Source organism: Homalodisca vitripennis, chromosome 4, assembly GCF_021130785.1.
Source record: "Homalodisca vitripennis isolate AUS2020 chromosome 4, UT_GWSS_2.1, whole genome shotgun sequence".
Taxonomy (NCBI): domain Eukaryota; kingdom Metazoa; phylum Arthropoda; class Insecta; order Hemiptera; family Cicadellidae; genus Homalodisca; species Homalodisca vitripennis.
In genome coordinates, this window is record NC_060210.1 from 168,948,935 (window position 1) to 168,965,655 (window position 16,721).

The 16,721-nt window shown below is 36.4% G+C and overlaps 1 protein-coding gene and 1 pseudogene across 2 annotated transcripts in view; both read left to right on the forward strand.

The window, feature by feature from the left end:
- The window catches only part of LOC124360578 (ecdysone-induced protein 74EF), a 37,790-nt gene extending 25,009 nt beyond the window's left edge, over positions 1 to 12,781 (forward strand). For both annotated transcript variants that reach the window (XM_046814309.1, XM_046814308.1), the window contains exons 3-7: positions 3,201 to 3,311; positions 3,417 to 3,545; positions 9,051 to 9,287; positions 9,468 to 9,660; positions 10,593 to 12,781. In XM_046814309.1, coding sequence (XP_046670265.1) covers positions 3,201 to 3,311; positions 3,417 to 3,545; positions 9,051 to 9,287; positions 9,468 to 9,660; positions 10,593 to 10,701 — 779 coding nt within the window. In that variant the 3' untranslated portion in view covers positions 10,702 to 12,781. The remainder of the gene's footprint in view (positions 1 to 3,200; positions 3,312 to 3,416; positions 3,546 to 9,050; positions 9,288 to 9,467; positions 9,661 to 10,592) is intronic.
- LOC124361592 lies at positions 8,618 to 8,715 on the forward strand (annotated as a pseudogene).
- Positions 12,782 to 16,721: the final 3,940 nt, after the last annotated feature.

The following is a 16,721-nucleotide window of genomic DNA, read 5'->3' on the forward strand; positions in this document are numbered from 1 at the left end:
TCTGTTGCAGCGCAATTTGGGATAATTACGAATCACAATTCAGCATTTGTCATCATTTTTCATATTCTTGATGACTCTAAAATATTTTGTAGTCAACAAAATAATTACCTAATCCTTTCATTTCGCAGTTTGAAAATAGTAAATAAACTACATTATTACTGTATACGTGATATGTTGTAACTAAAGGTAGCGTTGTCTGCTGTGTCTGCCGAACTCAAGTTCTGTCTCTCGTGTGTATTGCTCAGTACTCCCATATACATATATTGTTCATATAGCCATAAAAGTATCACAAAACTAGACTCTTCACAAAAAACCGCATGTAAACAATCACACAAAATTGTTTATATGAAATAAATAAAAATGAACTTTGCACCAAGATCGTTTCTAATCAGTTTCTTGACCTAAATTTAACGGGAACAGGGAGGGAGGACTCTTATTTTGTATTATATATATGCCACAAAATCAGGCAAATCAACAAAAAATACAACACTCAGATTTAACGAGGCTTAACCCAAGGAAAACATGTCTCATTTTGATGTATAAATGTGTTAACTCAACGGTCAAGCAGTTCGTCTGGTCGTAAGTAGTCTGGACATGCCGAGTACGATCTCAGGGTGTTTTGTTCTGTTAAATCTGCGGTACCGGTAATCTCCCTCCCTCATAAACCTCTCGCGGCCGTTGTCCCACCTCGTGATGTGTTACAGGCAGGGTCCGGCCGTTACTGCAGAACGAGTTCCCGCGACCGCGGGTGATAAAGCTGTCGATGCGTCAGCCTAACTAAATATGCGAGCCTGTGAAATATGCCGGCCAGCCCCAAGGTGTTGAAAAATTTCCCAAAGGGTTGTTTTGGTCATTAGTGAGATAGGGAAGGGTGCACTGGGCACTGGTCAGCGACGGTTGACGGCCATCACTCAGAACCTGTTGTCGTAGCCCCGACACTGCCGCGCCGCTCGCGCCTGTCATCTCATATAAATAATACCATTATCTGGACTTCGGACATTGCTCATCCTAGGGACTTTTATACATCCGCAGCGTTCTCACATTAACTGTTCATATCGGCTCAGAGAGTTAACGATATTTGTGGAAATAAAATCATTGGTCTGGTGAATACGTTTAAACTTACACCTATTTACATCAATTTATGTACAATTCTTTTGGCATTAGATCCTTGGGAAAGACATAAAAAATTAAGTAAAATAAATATTGGTATACCTACTAAATTTTATTGAATTTTAATTGTGTTTAATTTGTTCCATTGTTTTGGTTACTTTTTCAATTAATAGTGTACCGCCAAACAAGAAATGCAGTGTTCTTTTACGTCCATTTTAACGTAACAGTGGAAGAATACTATTGGAAAATCGGAACTTCCAAAAAGACGGATTTACTATTGAACACTTTTACCCAGGACAGACGTTGCTGGACTGAGATGGGATGAGGGTCTGACAAAGAGTATAGCTGAAGTAAATTCGCGTTAGATTGTTCATATTTAATTTACCGACATTTTCTATTCACCAAAGTGTAGGCATACGCGTCAATTTAATTAATGCCAACAGTATTTATAAAAATAGTAATCATACGAGTTAATATTTTTTAATTTTTAAAGTCAGTTCATTTCTCGCATATCTTTTTTAAAAAAATGAAGGATTTTGGTTTTCTGACAACGCATACCTAAACAGTTTGGTAATCTTGATATGAAACTCAATAAAACTCAGGCCAGAGATACAGTTCATTGTGGATGAGATATAACATGTTTAGACAATTGTTCATATACGACTGTAGCCTATATGACTAAAAACTATAAAACTTTACATTTTCATTAATTTTACGAACTGGAATAAAAGCATCAAACCTCATTTCATGCAGGGAACGTGCTGAAAAAGTACAAATGTGTAACTAAACAAGTAACAGTGAAAGCACATTGCCTCTTAAATAATATGCTCACAGTACAAACCCATAGAAATCTGGACACGATTTAGAGATCAATTTTTGATACCTGTATGTTTGTAGATAATAAAAATACAACATTTCCGATAGAATGATTTGAATAATTCTTATTCTTTAGCTGTTGGCTAGCTCTTGAGGCTTGATAACCGGGAGAAGTAGTTGATACACAGGTTTTCCACGATTGTAGTGAATTGTAGTGATTGTAGCTGGGAAAATATTATTGTTCAAACCCAGACATGAAATCTGATCCAAATACACAATAGTAATAATTGTATAATATAATATTTTGGTGTTTCGTTTTACTTTCTGAGATTGAGATACGGCGTACAGGAATTGTTCACCTTAGACAATTATGAGCGGTCCCAGGACAGTGTGGGACACCGCTCACCCTTGCCCCGATGCCGGACAACGGTCAGCGCTAAGCCGTCCTTACAGACCGTCCTGTATTCATACCTGTCTTGTTTACCTCCACTTCCGCCTAATCCGATTTGAGAAAACCATCCTTTATTCCTTTTAAATATAGCAAAGAGACGGTAATAAATTGTTCGCCTTGACACTCCTCCTTGGCACAATGAAGTTGACCGTTCTGTGAACTGCAGGTTTCGGTCCCGATGTTAGTGTAAGGGGATGTAAGAGTCTGGTCTTGTCATATAGACAGCCTTATTGCGGTACTAGATACTTGTGGCCGTTATTTCCTTAGTACTCCATTTTTATACTCATGTTCGTGGTTTATTAATTGCACTCATGCAAGTTTAATTAGATATGGGCATTTTTATTACATTTGAAATTATTTACACAATGGCGTTTGAGCACTACGATAAAACATGGCACTAAAACACTGTAGTGGGCTGTGGATAATAAACGAGTTAGCTTTTACGTTAACTGATAAAATATTGTTCTGAATTTTTTAATTTCACTGTCCTGTTGGAACATTGATATTAAATTTTGAAATTTATAATTCACATGCTAGGTGATAAGTTTGTATTATGTGAACAGTGAAATTCCCAGTGTAAATTTGTTAGTATTTAAAATAACAATGGTGCCAGAGTCACGATGGGCACCTTGTATATACAATTGTAATTAATATTATTATACTAGAAGCTATATCAGTACAATCAAGATTGTTGTATATTATAATCATACGAATATTTTGTTCCAATTAGCCGTGAATTCGTATATATGGTTGTATATGTTTGCCATACAATCATATCACTGTATTAACGATGACGTGACTGAGAGTATGTGAATGTGTGCAGGGTCACTACCGCCCAGCCCTGCGGACTCCGGAGTGTCAGATGTAGACTCCAGCAGCAGCGGTCACACCTCCAATGACGAACTGAGAGCCCGCCTTCAGCCCACCAACCAAGGTAAGCCCTCATACACACTTGTGCGATGTGCATCACACATCAGTGCTCTGTACGAGTTCACAGAGTACAGGTCAGTTTGTTAACTAATGTTTTTGTTTTATTCAGTCTCGTCCTGTTGGAGGTCGCCCGAGTCTCCGTCCAGCCTCTACCCCCAACATTTCCTGGCCCCGTACTACCACCATCAGGTCGCCAGGCCCCACCACCCCTCCGCCGCTACTCAGCCGAGACCACCCCGTGAGTACAGATCTCTCTCACTTCATAGTCGCTGTTGCTGCAGTGGAAGGTGGCGCGCACGTCTCTCTCTCTGACGACTGATGAGTGAGCAATGCGGCCGTGTGGGGGGAGGATGGCGGGCAGGGAAACAGCAGCGAGAGTGGGGGTCGGCCGCTGCGCGCAACAGCCGGGTTGAGGTCCGCTCCAAGGTCGCGCCGCGCCGTGCTGCAGTGCTCAACCTATTTTTAACCCGTACTCTCGCAGTTTTATATTGCCAAAGCGAAAGCAAACATTATTGCATCGCCTTACTTTATTGAGCCGTCACTATCAGTCTCTTACTTGGCTTGTACAGTACGTTTAAATATTTAATCGTAACAAATAAAAGTGGAGGTAAAATTGAAAAAGAGAGAAATTAACTCCAATCGGTAGCACTATAAAACTTATTTTATTGTAAAGCATGTGTATTTTATTATATTGTTCGATGTTTTTCATTTTATAAATCTAATGTTGTATACAAATAATCAAATACTAAAGCAATTATTCTATAGTTTAGCTTCGCTCCCTTACATTATTTGTTACACCTGCTCGCAAACAGCTCAACGGTAGTTGAGCAAAATCACACCTCTGAATCCTCCCCCTCGGCCTTCAATAAATCAAACTCTTGGTTAAGTTAGAAAACGAGGATACTGTAGTTGTAGGCTGGGCAGCAGCAGCAGTAAGGTTGTGGCTGTCGGCTAGACGTCCAGTGCTGATTGCCGGTAACTGACACATAAATTGCTCAAAATGGCCGCAGCAGACCGGTGCAACGACACACTGACTTCCTCAAGGTCGACATTGTTTCCTTCCCTGAGTGGCGCTCCTCTCGGCTTGCCAGACTGGGTGGCTGGGTGCCCGTGTCAAGTGGGGCGGTCATGTCAAGTGTATGGCCCAAATCGTGACTAACGTGTAAACATTTTGATCGGAATTCACACATTTTACATATTGAACGCTGCGTATAACAATAACATAAGGTGCCAGTGTTCGTAAGTTTATTTCTGAGAACATAAAACAACGGTAATCGATGAAGTTTCTGTTATACTCTTGAACAGGAAATTGAATTAGTTTAAAAATATACTTAAAAATGTTTTTAATCGAAGCCTTCAATTCCATCACAATACCCATAAAAGTCTACAACAGCATTGTTATAGTTTTTGTTAGAACTGAGATGCTGCTTATGCCGCGATTCTCTATATCGGATTATTTACATTTGGAAATATACTGGTAGACTATACAGTGGGAGGAAATTCTGTAACTTTGCAACTAACACAAATCTAGTTTGAGTTTTATTATGAAAAAAGCCTGTAGTAAAAGAAATGGCAAGCGCCCCCAGGTTATATAAGCCATGGCGATGGCGGTGCGAGGCCGTCAGCCGGCATCTCAACTATCGCAAGTTCAAGATCACGGCAAGTCAACGATCGCCCGACCTTGGTCAACTGCGTCAATCGCCGCGCTGCGCCAGTCCTAGTATCAGCGACTGCTGCGTCAGAACAACAGTGCTGATAGCCTCCGAGTAGCCGTAACCGAGCTATTATTATTATTTAATTGATTAACGTAGGATTAAACTTGTGAAATAGTTTGGCCTCTCAGAGTCACAACACGTATGTTATGCAGTGAGTAGTCGTGTAAATAACACGTATGTAAATGGCCCCCCTTTGCGTTTTGTATTTTAATGTCTATATTGCTTTATAATGTTTTCAGTAGTTACCCAACTGCTGTGCTAAGTTCCTCAGTAGGTACACTGTCGAGGTGTTGAGGCACGGGCAGGTGACGCCTACTCGGGCCGCAACAGTAGGATACGATTATTTCGGTACTGTTTGGCAGAGTGGCGGCTTGTTTGTATGTATGTCCGAGGTTCGCGGCCGGAAACGAGCGCCACGTTACCTTGAGAAACCAAGATGGCGGCAGTCCCAGACGGACGAGCCAATGACCAGGAAATAAGCCCAGCTTGTGACCTTCACTCCGCCGCGCCGTCCAATCCCGCGCCTCCGCGCCGCGTGCAACTAGGCGTCTCATCTCACACTCACACTCACACTCACACTCACTATACGTAAAGTTTGCTTTACCTGGCATAACTGTGTGATAGAAGAGATAGGTATATTTCTCCTTCGGTAGTGCGTATTGCCTACTTAGTAGAGAGGGAAGAAGCGGCAGAATGGATTGTGATTTTACTTCCTTGGATCCAGTTGAGTAGATTGATTCTGAACTAAAGTCGTATTAGTTTCGGTGAATATGTTGGTATGAAATAGAAGTTTCTCGATCTATGCTCTTAAGTATGCGGCATGGCGCGCTAGAGTTGACGAGTGGTGGCCTGGCGAGGCTGTGCTGCGCAGACAGGAAGTGTTGTCCCGCTGATATTCGCAATCACTCTCTCTTATCTCGTGTTGACAAAGTCAAGCTCTGTACCTTATAGTGTGCGGAGTGGCGCGCTAGAGTTGACGAGTGGTGGCCTGGCGAGGCTGTGCTGCGCAGACAGGAAGTGTTGTCCTGCTGATATTTGCAATCATTCTCTCTTATCTCGTGTTGACAAAGTCAAGCTCTGTACCTTAAGTGTGCGGCGTGGCGCTCTAGAATTGACGAGTGGTGGCCTGGCGAGGCTGTGCTGCGCAGACAGGAAGTGTTATCCCGCTGATATTCGCAATCACTCTCTTATCTCGTGTTAACACAGTCAAGGTCTGATAAGAGGTCTCGACCTTTATTCTAGCTTACAACAAACAGTTCCGCTATCGTATTTATAGTTTTCTAGATATTCGATGGTGAAATAGTTTGTGATTTCCTGGTGGGAATTTTAAGTGGTCCATTCAAAATATGTTGGAAATACCGATTAAATCTTGAATCTTCATGGATTATTACCATTCATGTACCCAATTTTTCAAACCATAAGGCATATTAGAAATATTTAATTTGAAATCAATAACGTATATAATGTGACATTCGCTTTTTAAAAGCTATATGAAAAAATGGCAAGTTACAAGTTGAAATAATCAGCCTTGTGATCAAACCAGGGTAATCGCAACTTGGTAGTTGTTTGCACTTTGCAGTTTACACAATAATAGGCTACTTTCTAGTAATAATTAGTAGCAATACATTTAGGAGAGTAGGTAATTTTCTTTAAAGTGATATAAAATTGCGATAATGTAGACTTTTTGTTTGAAGTCTACAACTAAATCTTACTACTCGGTATTACAGTCCTAACACTATATACGAGTATGTATGATTCTTTCCTTATCAATCAAATCAAATTACAAACTTTCCAATTAAACCAATGAAAAGATATTTTAGTAGCCTAAATAGGAAATGATGTTTGATGTTAACTAGTCTATGACATTTTTTAAGTTGAATTCAATTAATGAAAATTTAAAAAATTTAATATCTTAACTTCTTCTTATACATATTAAGCACGGAATATATCCCTAAATATTGAATTGTGTTCGCAATTGGAATATAAGCGTCATGTTTCGAAATAAGGAAAGAAAGCTCACTAATTAATAGAATACGTGACTAGGAACTATAGTTATTTGTGCATCTTTTTAACCTATGCAAATAAACGCATCTTCCATATACAAGTATGATGGCACTAACGTGATGTCATCAACGCAGAACTACGAAGTGTCCTACTTTGACACTAGACTAAAAAATTGTTTTCTTGTGTGTTCTGAATCGTCCTAGTGGTCGCAGGATGGTATTTTCGTCACAGCTTTTTAACTGTTGGCTTCAGTCAGTAGCGAAAGTGAGTGGGGCGAGCACGCGGTGGCGGTGGGGCACACAGCAATGACCGCGTCCAAGGTTGGATTGGTCAGTGATGCCGCGGGGCGCGGGGAGGGACAGGTCGGCAGCGCGCCAGTGTTGGCATATGCAACTACACGAGGCTTCAGAAATACCGCGAGCATCTTGCGCTCCCGCCCAGCTTCCGCCTCCAGCCCGGCTCCTGGCAAACCTCCCGGCGAAAGCGAATTTCAAGTTTAAGGTTCTATTTATAAGAGCCGTGGACCTTCGACACGCAGCTGTCTTTGTCCTAGGTTAGGATTGTTGGCGTCGAGCGGGTATCGGCATGTCGCTATTTTAGAGCAACTATGTTAAATGTCAAGTGCAGGCTGCAAATAGTGCGCCTAGGATGTTGATGTGCAATTAGAGCGACGGCTTTAGATTCCGGATATATATTTAACAATTTAATTGTCGTACTGTATTGGTACTAATCTTAAAATTTTTAAAGACAAGCTGCTTTTGCAAAAGTCACAATAATTTATTTAAAATCAACAAGTTAGGGTTTGGTAATTTTGTATCAAATAGAAAACCAACTTCAATTTTGGAAAGAACATGATATTCAAAGATTTATACTAGTAATATTGTTAATTATCGTTCAATTTGAGATATTGCTCTTCCTTTCCATGTTCCAGCAAAGGAACTCTTTTAGTTGCAAAGAGGAGAAAGAATCAAATTATTTTGAAGTGTAAAAAGATAGATGCTTTAGTTTTGAAACTATAATTACTTTTATAATTTTAAAGTACATGTGCATAACAGTACATGTTTTTATAGCTACCATGTTTTAAATGAGGTTTAAATGTGTTATAAAAATACCGAATGTTATTAATAAATGTATAGTGATTTTATAATTATATTTTATTTTTACTTAAAACATATTTCACTATTAATATGCAAGCTACTAGTATACATAATGCCCCTTATTCTGTCAAGAATTAAATTATGCTTATAAAATGTGTAAAAGTGTTTTGTGCAATTATTTAATATTCTATTTCTTACTTTTATAATCAATATCTAAATGTATTAACTCAGTAATTGCATTAAACAAATTAGGTAGATTATAACTAAAACATGCATTCGATTAAACATTTAAAAGCCAGATTGATTCTGCTAATCGAAACGTTTTGTTTTGATTGTAACCTCTCGCAGTCTTGCATCACTATTGTCTTCACACAGTTATTGTTGTATTGCAGAAAGTAAGGTAAATGTTTATTAACTAAATACCTAAACTCTGTATGTGCATTAAATATATCCACTGTCTATGTTTCAAAATAAAAGGGGCTTAACTCTGAAAAACTTGCTTTGGCAGTACAAGATTTGAATGATACAGAAAAGATTAGCATGGCCCCTGTGCAAGGATGACATGTAATACTGTAATCGTGAAGCGTTCCACTTGAAAACAAAAATGAAAATCGTAATATTCATGTAAATCAAGTTTTTGTATTTCTCAACTCCTTGCAATATTCAGGAATTGTAGATTGTAAAATTATAAAATTACAAATATTTTGTGAACTACAAACAGACAATTGCTTTTCATGATAACCTGACTTGAAATCTTGTTAGTTACTATAATTATAATCTTAATTTTTACAAAGCATTTTTTAATGTCCTGCATTACTAACAAAGTATGTAGTCTCGCACTTTTTGGCTGAGGACGATCGAATTGAACATATTTTACACTTAAAAATATTAAATGATCTATAACATAATGAGTTTGGTTTTTTGCAGTGACAGACGGGTATGGATATATGCCTCCACCCAGCAGTCATCACTACTTTGCCACCCCTTCCGCACCATCTCCTCCTCGTGCCGCACCCACCTCCGTTATACAGGCAGCCGCCTCGAGCAGCCATGACGACCTGTACTTCCTTGAGCTCGGCTTCCAACAAAGAGCGAAGAAGAAAATAAAGAGGATCAAAAGTGGAGAAGCCTTACCTCCAGGAGCAAAAAGGAAAAGCCGGGAAGGTAGTTATAATTTTCCTGATATATTCTCTCATTATAGCTTACACAAAACATTGAATATACACTAGGCAATATACTATATTCTTAGTCATATCTCTTCCATTTCTAGTTCCTTCAATCTTCAATTAAATACTTGCTTGGTTTTTGTATAAGATTATATTCTAATTAATGGTTTCTGTACAGGGTCCACAACGTACCTGTGGGAGTTCCTGCTAAAGCTACTGCAAGACCGAGACTATTGCCCTCGCTACATCAAGTGGACCAACAGAGAGAAAGGCGTGTTCAAACTGGTGGACTCCAAAGCTGTGTCACGGCTCTGGGGCCTACACAAGAACAAGCCTGACATGAACTATGAGACCATGGGTCGTGCTCTAAGGTAACAATTTAGTCCAATACTTAATTAGGTAATGATGGAATAATCAAACTTTGTCAACTCAAAATTTGTTTACAAATTATAGACTCGCATTTTAATCCTTTGGATTTTAATAGAATCAAGTAAAGTCATTTTAAATACTAAATCAAAGGATACTGTAAAGTTTACAAAACTTTTGAGTTCCTAAAGCAAGCTTCAGATTTTTATCGAAGGGAAGCCTTACAATGAATGAAAATAAACTAAACAAAATAGTGTCTCACATACCAAACTCAGTCTGAACAATACACTAGTCTCTAGATTTAATTATTGACTAGGGTTGTTTTTAGTAGGTATATTAATTTATGTGGTTTGAAAAATATCATAGGAATCTATCATATAACATCATAAGTGGTTTCACTAAGAAGGCTACGCTCTTTGATTTTGAAATTTGCTTGTGAAGCCACAGATAACTGCGTCTTTTATAAAACATCAAACTTTTTCACACACCAGGCTAAGCTCAGAGGGTAGGAGGGTTCTTCTGAGGAAAGTATTTAAAAGTGGATTTAATTATGCTAAATTAACAATATTAGTTAGACATAAATTCTCCTTGCTGATGATATTGGGTTCTGGAAAAGGTCTGGGTTTGAACTATAGAATGTCAGAATACGGAGAGAGATTTTACTATATTGTATTTCAGCAATACCACAAGTGTACTAGATTACTAATAATAATATATGAATATATTTATGCATTACAGTTATTTACTATTTCAGTAATGTCCTTGTAAATGCTAAGAAAAGTAAAAAAAACATGTAAGTTGATCAAGAATTCTTTGTATAACTTTTTTAATACAGTTAGGCCTACATTAAACTTGTTTCAGATAATCATAGTATTAATTTAATGTGTACTGTACGAAAGTTCAGCTGGCAGAAGGTTAACGAGAAAATGTGTTGTAGGTACTACTACCAGAGAGGAATCCTGGCAAAGGTGGATGGCCAGCGGCTTGTATACCAGTTCGTGGATGTGCCTAAAGACATTGTGGAGATTGACTGTACGGGAGCGTGACCATCGTAGACTCGCACATGCCAATCTCCTGACAGATCTGTTCAATGTGATGGTGAATACAGTTACAGTTGGGACTTCCTCAGAAAGCCAAACTAAGTGTCTTTGGTCAACGAAATGTCTACAATTAGTGTTACTTATATTAAAATGTAATGTTATTTTTCTAATTAACTATTTGTTAAATGGTTTCATTTTGAAAAAAGGCTGTTTACAATTAAGGTAGATTTGGTGTTTGAACTGTTAATCGAATCAAATGTCTTTTAAGCAGACTTTGAAACACCTTTTATGGTTATATCATAAGTCAATCCTTCATTCTTAGTAGACCATTGTTCTTTGTACAAAATAGAACCCTCTAAATGTCTTAAAAAATGTTAAAAATTTGAGTTCTTGAAAACATCTATTTAATTGCTATTACTTGTTTGTTTTTATGAAAGGCGAGTTTACAAATAACTTGGTTAAGATAAATACTTGTATACCGTCACTTGAAGAGATCTAGTTGGAGTGTCAAACGGTTGTGAAAGTAACATTTTGGTTGGATTATTCTCATCACATTGTCCCGGATAGTCCCACCTAGATGTGTTAGCAATATTATGCTCAAAGCTGTTCCGAAGTCTGTAACCATGTGTATATTTTTAGATTTTCTAAGATTGTTTATATGTGTATATGAAACGGAATGATCTCAGGACTAAGTTTACTGCGGGATCGCACCGGCCTCCACTGCCACGTGCTCGTTATATGTACATAGTTTGCAGCCTCATGACTTGTATATACCATTACGATTACATATTGTCTATAATTTATTTATTTCTTTGTTGATAGTTTCACTTCTTCAGGATTTCCTTTTAATTTACAAATGGCAGTGCACGTTGTCTCTATTCTATTGTTGTACTCGTTAATGTTTACGGACTCTTGTTTTGTTAGTAATTAATTACGTTCTAGTAAAGCATCACATAATAACTTTAATAAATTATGAATAATTCTAAAGGGTTTTAAATGTATTTTATGAACTTTATGTCAATGATGTAACACATTCAGTACAAAGTGTCTGAGTGATGTTCACTGTCTAGCACACGGTTAAGTGTGCCGCTCCGTGTAATTAATGTTTCGGTGTAACTTATTGTGATGCCGGGTCAGATGTGGTTCAGAATCCACAAAACGTTTGCTGTGAAAGGCCTTTAGAAGCAATTAACGAAGTGAGAATCTTATTGAGACTGAGCATGGTACGGAGAACAGTTTTATACCGTCTATATACCGTAGTAGTTTGTTAACGTTTTTGCTAAGATTTCTATCTGTAATGTTATAAGTGTGAAGCAGATGCAGCTATCGGTGTAGTGTTTGTTATCTTCTGTTATCTCATCATTCCGCTCTGTCTCTACTGCCCCTCACCATCACTGCCATTTCAGGTGGATAAACTCTTGTATTATTATTTTACACATTTTTACCAGACCAAAAATTTGTGATAAAATTTCAGATTCATTTGTTGTAAATTTATTAAAATTGAAACCATGTTCCTTTATTATAAAAGACCTTTGCTCAGAAACACGAGTTCTGGTGGTCAGCTAATATATTATGTTGTTAGTACTTATTAGCCTAGTTGTACTTTTATTACAATGCTCATTAAAATACATTGTGAATTGTGCAGTGCCTCATGAGTTTTGTAACGGGTCGAATTGCAATTAATTCTTGATGTTCTATTGTAGTTTGTTACAACTTTTTGAAAGATTTAATATTTGATGCCCACAGCAGCACGAACCAAATAACGTTCTCTTATTGCAGATTTTATTATTGTTGTGTCAGACAAAGAATGTACCTTAGTAGAGATGGAAATAGTTTATTCAAAGTTGACCATATTTTTACATAATACAGATAATGAAGTGATGTACATAGTATTTTTATGTAAGTAGGGTTTGCATTTGTTCCAACCAGATGAATGTAACCCATTTCTCTCAGATTTAGATCATAGTATTCTATAAAAGCTATTTTAAATGTTATTATTATTAAAAGATGCTATTCACTGGATAATTTTTGCATATATGTAAATTTTAAAAACAGCAGTCTTAAATAAATATTTTGATGTTTTCTATGCAATTGTTTTACTGGTCCAATCCTACTCCAACATTCATTTTAAGGAGAATTACTCCTCTAGGTTTATGTCATAACTAGTTATAAAAATATTTTCATCTTTTGTTTATTAAACAGTGATAACCTAACTTAAATAAAACATGAGATCAGATGTTAAATTTAGAGAAGTTATAGCATGTAATACGATAACCAGTTTTGTAATTAATTGCTGTATTCATGGAAGAATGTGAAGCTGGATGAATTAATAAAATATTACTTTGCAAGAGATTTCCCTTCTGGTTTAGGCAAGAATCAAGATGGATTCAAATGTGGTTGTCATGTCAAAATATCAAACTGAAGATGGATTATCAGTGATTTGTGTGACACTGAAGGTATGATGACTGGTTGTGTGTTATGAGTGCTGCGGAGACAGCCTGGACTGGTCAGACTAGCCAGGCTGGCTCCTTGTGTTCACCATAAGTTCCAAAAGTCAAGGAATCATTCTAGAGAGAAGCACAATAAGACAAATATTCTTAAATTGAAAACGACTTCACTATTTCGAATATCAACAGTACAGGTTATAAAGAATATTATAGCATTAGTTCTAAACATAATTTATTTGTTAAAAGGTTTTGATCAATGTAAAGCTATACACTTTTATACATGTGGTGCATCTCTTATCACTCTTTTATTTAAATTCTCATTACAGATTATAGAATGGCAAGTAAAGATTTTAAAACTTGAAATAGAAGCCTCCTTGTTATAGGGTGACAATTAAGTCTGGAACCTCTTTTTTAATTTTTGAACCACAATAGTAAGAAATACCAAAGTTTACACGTGCTTACTGGTGATAGTAACGCACACATCTGCCCAATTACCGACAGGATAATCCTTTTGGGGGACGGTCCACAAGGAGTCAGACAAAATTCTTAAATAGCAGTATAGGTCAAGTTTGATATCAAATTAAAGGTCTCACTTAGCAGAGTACAATTCCGCAAACCGGATTTCAAAAGGTGGATTCATTCAGTAGTTATAGCGGTTTGAATTTTAAAACTATTGAACAATGTAAATTATTACGTATTACAAGTAAAAACCAATTTTTAAGTACCTGTGATCAAAGTAAGTGTTCAAAATGTTCCCCTCCCATCGTCTGGCAATGTCCTAGGAGGTTGTAAAAGCCATCCATTGCATTTTGAAGGTAGTCACGAGGAATATCTTGAGCTTCTTGGACCACGAGATTTCTTAGGTGCACCAAATCTCGAGCTTAAACCTATGCTGCTATTTAAGAATTTTGTCTGACTCCTTGTGGACCGTCCCCCAAAGGGATTATCCTGTCGGTAATTGGGCAGATGTGTGCGTTACTATCACCAGTAAGCACGTGTAAACTTTGGTATTTCTTTCTATTGTGGTTCAAAAATTAAAAAAGAGGTTCCAGACTTAATTGTCACCCTGTATAATAGTTTCATAGACAAGTATTCTATTTTTTTGATGGTGGCAGTTAACATATTTCTTGTTTATGTAAAAAGTTTAATACCTTATTGTGAGTTAACATAACAAACAAAATAAAAATGAATTAAAAGTATTTATTTTATTACGATTAAATATGGTGGCAGCAGTGATTATTTATTTATAATGCCAAGAATCAAGAGATATAATAAACAGTTCTTCAGTAAACTAATCAGTCATCATATATATCAAACTTTCGATTGCAAGACTCAAGGTGGATAGGGTACGATAAGTGGACCCGGTTTTTTAAATCGAAGAATGTAATCATCGAATCATACCTAATATTCGCATCTCAAATCCTAGACTATCAATCGATATAAAGTATCTATAGTTCTCAATAACAATCATATGTTTTAAATTAAAATATGAATCTAATATTTACAGTGATTAAACAAATGATTATAACCAAAATTAGGAAAACTGAAGACGACCATATTTGCTCCTCTCACAGTTACAGTTGTTTCTTTCCCACAAATTTCACATAATGGGTTTTTCCACATGAGTCCAACATGTTGAAGTCCTGAAAAACATGTCTTATCATCTTCAAAAGCAATGTCGTGTAGTTTTCTAAAATTGACTGTCATTTTTAATAATCAAATGTTACTTATATAAAATTGAAATATTACATTAAGAGTATTATTTGAAAGTGTTTACAGCTATTGATGTAGATTATTTAATTAATCGTTAAAAATAATTAATCAGTATCGATTGATTATATCGGTGGTTATGATTAAGTAATATCGTTTGCTAATTTCGATATAAAAAACCGGGTCCGCTTATCGTACCCACCCCTTAAGGTTACATAAAAATCAACTTCAGCAATCATATTTTAACCTCCAGAAAGTTTTGATTTTAAATATCCAGAACTTTGGGGGTACAGACTTGCCTCAGGACTGACCATAAGTCTGATGAGCTAGCTCTCTTATTTACTGTATGGGATCTGATGCTGAAAATATTCTTTCATCATTACATCTTTCTTAGGAGGATCAAAATTCTTATGAGTCAGTAAGTAATAAAGGCTTTTGACTATGTATTTATTGGTAAACATAATTTAATTTATGAAAGAGCGAAATTTAACTCCAGTTTTAACAACAGGGTGAACTTTTTTATATTTTTCTAGCACATAAGCTCAATGGCCAAACAACGCGCCAATCTTCGAGATGAACTTATTCGTGATCAAAGTTTTTAGTTATCGTAGATAAACATTTATTGGCTCAATTTCAAGAAGATTCTGGTTTGACCTTAGAAAAAGCCATTCAAAAATGTAAATAAAAGAAGGCTATTAGCAAACAATCAGCAGAACTTTGGTTGACTACTGATATAAACAAGCTGTTGTTGATCAAATCTAGTCAACATTTTTAACAAAGTACAACTTGAAGGCAGATAATATTGTAATAGCAGATTCGTCGTTATATAGCCTAGAGTTAATGTTACTTCTACAAATAGAAGAAGGAGTTCCTAAAATAGTAGTGTTTGCTTCAAGAGACAGGACTGTGTAAGACAATATACCCAGAAAAGGAAGCCCTCTGGAAAAGTGTCTGGACAGCTGAGAAGATTTCCAACTTTCTAATTGGTAAGAAATTAAAAATACTAACACACTACAAAACACTTGTTCCAACTCTGGATAGCAAAGATTTGGATAATATCCCTAGTAGAATTAAAATATTCGAGATGTGACCAATAACAGAAAAGATAGAATAGAATATATTTATTATATGAATAGATGATTCAATCAGAGTCACCTGAGTATCCATGGCAGAAGTTTGTAATAGATTATGTTGACTTTCTAAGAGGCAAGTACTTAACTGTCGTAGAGTATCAATCACAATACTTAGAAATAATAAATGTCTCAACAATGACAGTAGACTAACTAATTAAAAAAAAGGAATCATATTTTGCTTAATATGCAATTCCTTGAGTTTTGTTAGATTCCATATTTATATTATATTCTTATTATTATTATTATTATAAATACAGTATATTCTTACTCATATATTTGTTTATGAGTAAAGAGTGGTGTTTCTTTGCAGCTGAATATGGATTTAATATTATTGCAATCCTATGTACCATCAAGCAACCGGAGAAGCCGAAAGAGCAGTCCAAATCCATAAACACATTCTAGTTAAAAACAAATATCCAACACTTGCATTTTTAGAGTGTAGAACAACACTAGGACCTATAGGATATAGTCCTTCGAGACTGTTGATGGGAAGGAAATTGAGGACCAAATTACCTTAATTAATACAAGAATTAAAACCAGAAAACATTGACCATAAACAGTTTAGGGAATGTAATATCCAATACCTTTGTCAGCAAGCAGAGTACTACAATCAGTGACATTGAACAGTCATGACAGATGACTTATAATTGGTTCTAATGTGTGTTTAAATTGGAAAGCAGAGGGGAGGATTGTTGAAAATTTAGCTATAATATCCTATACCAGTAAACACATATGA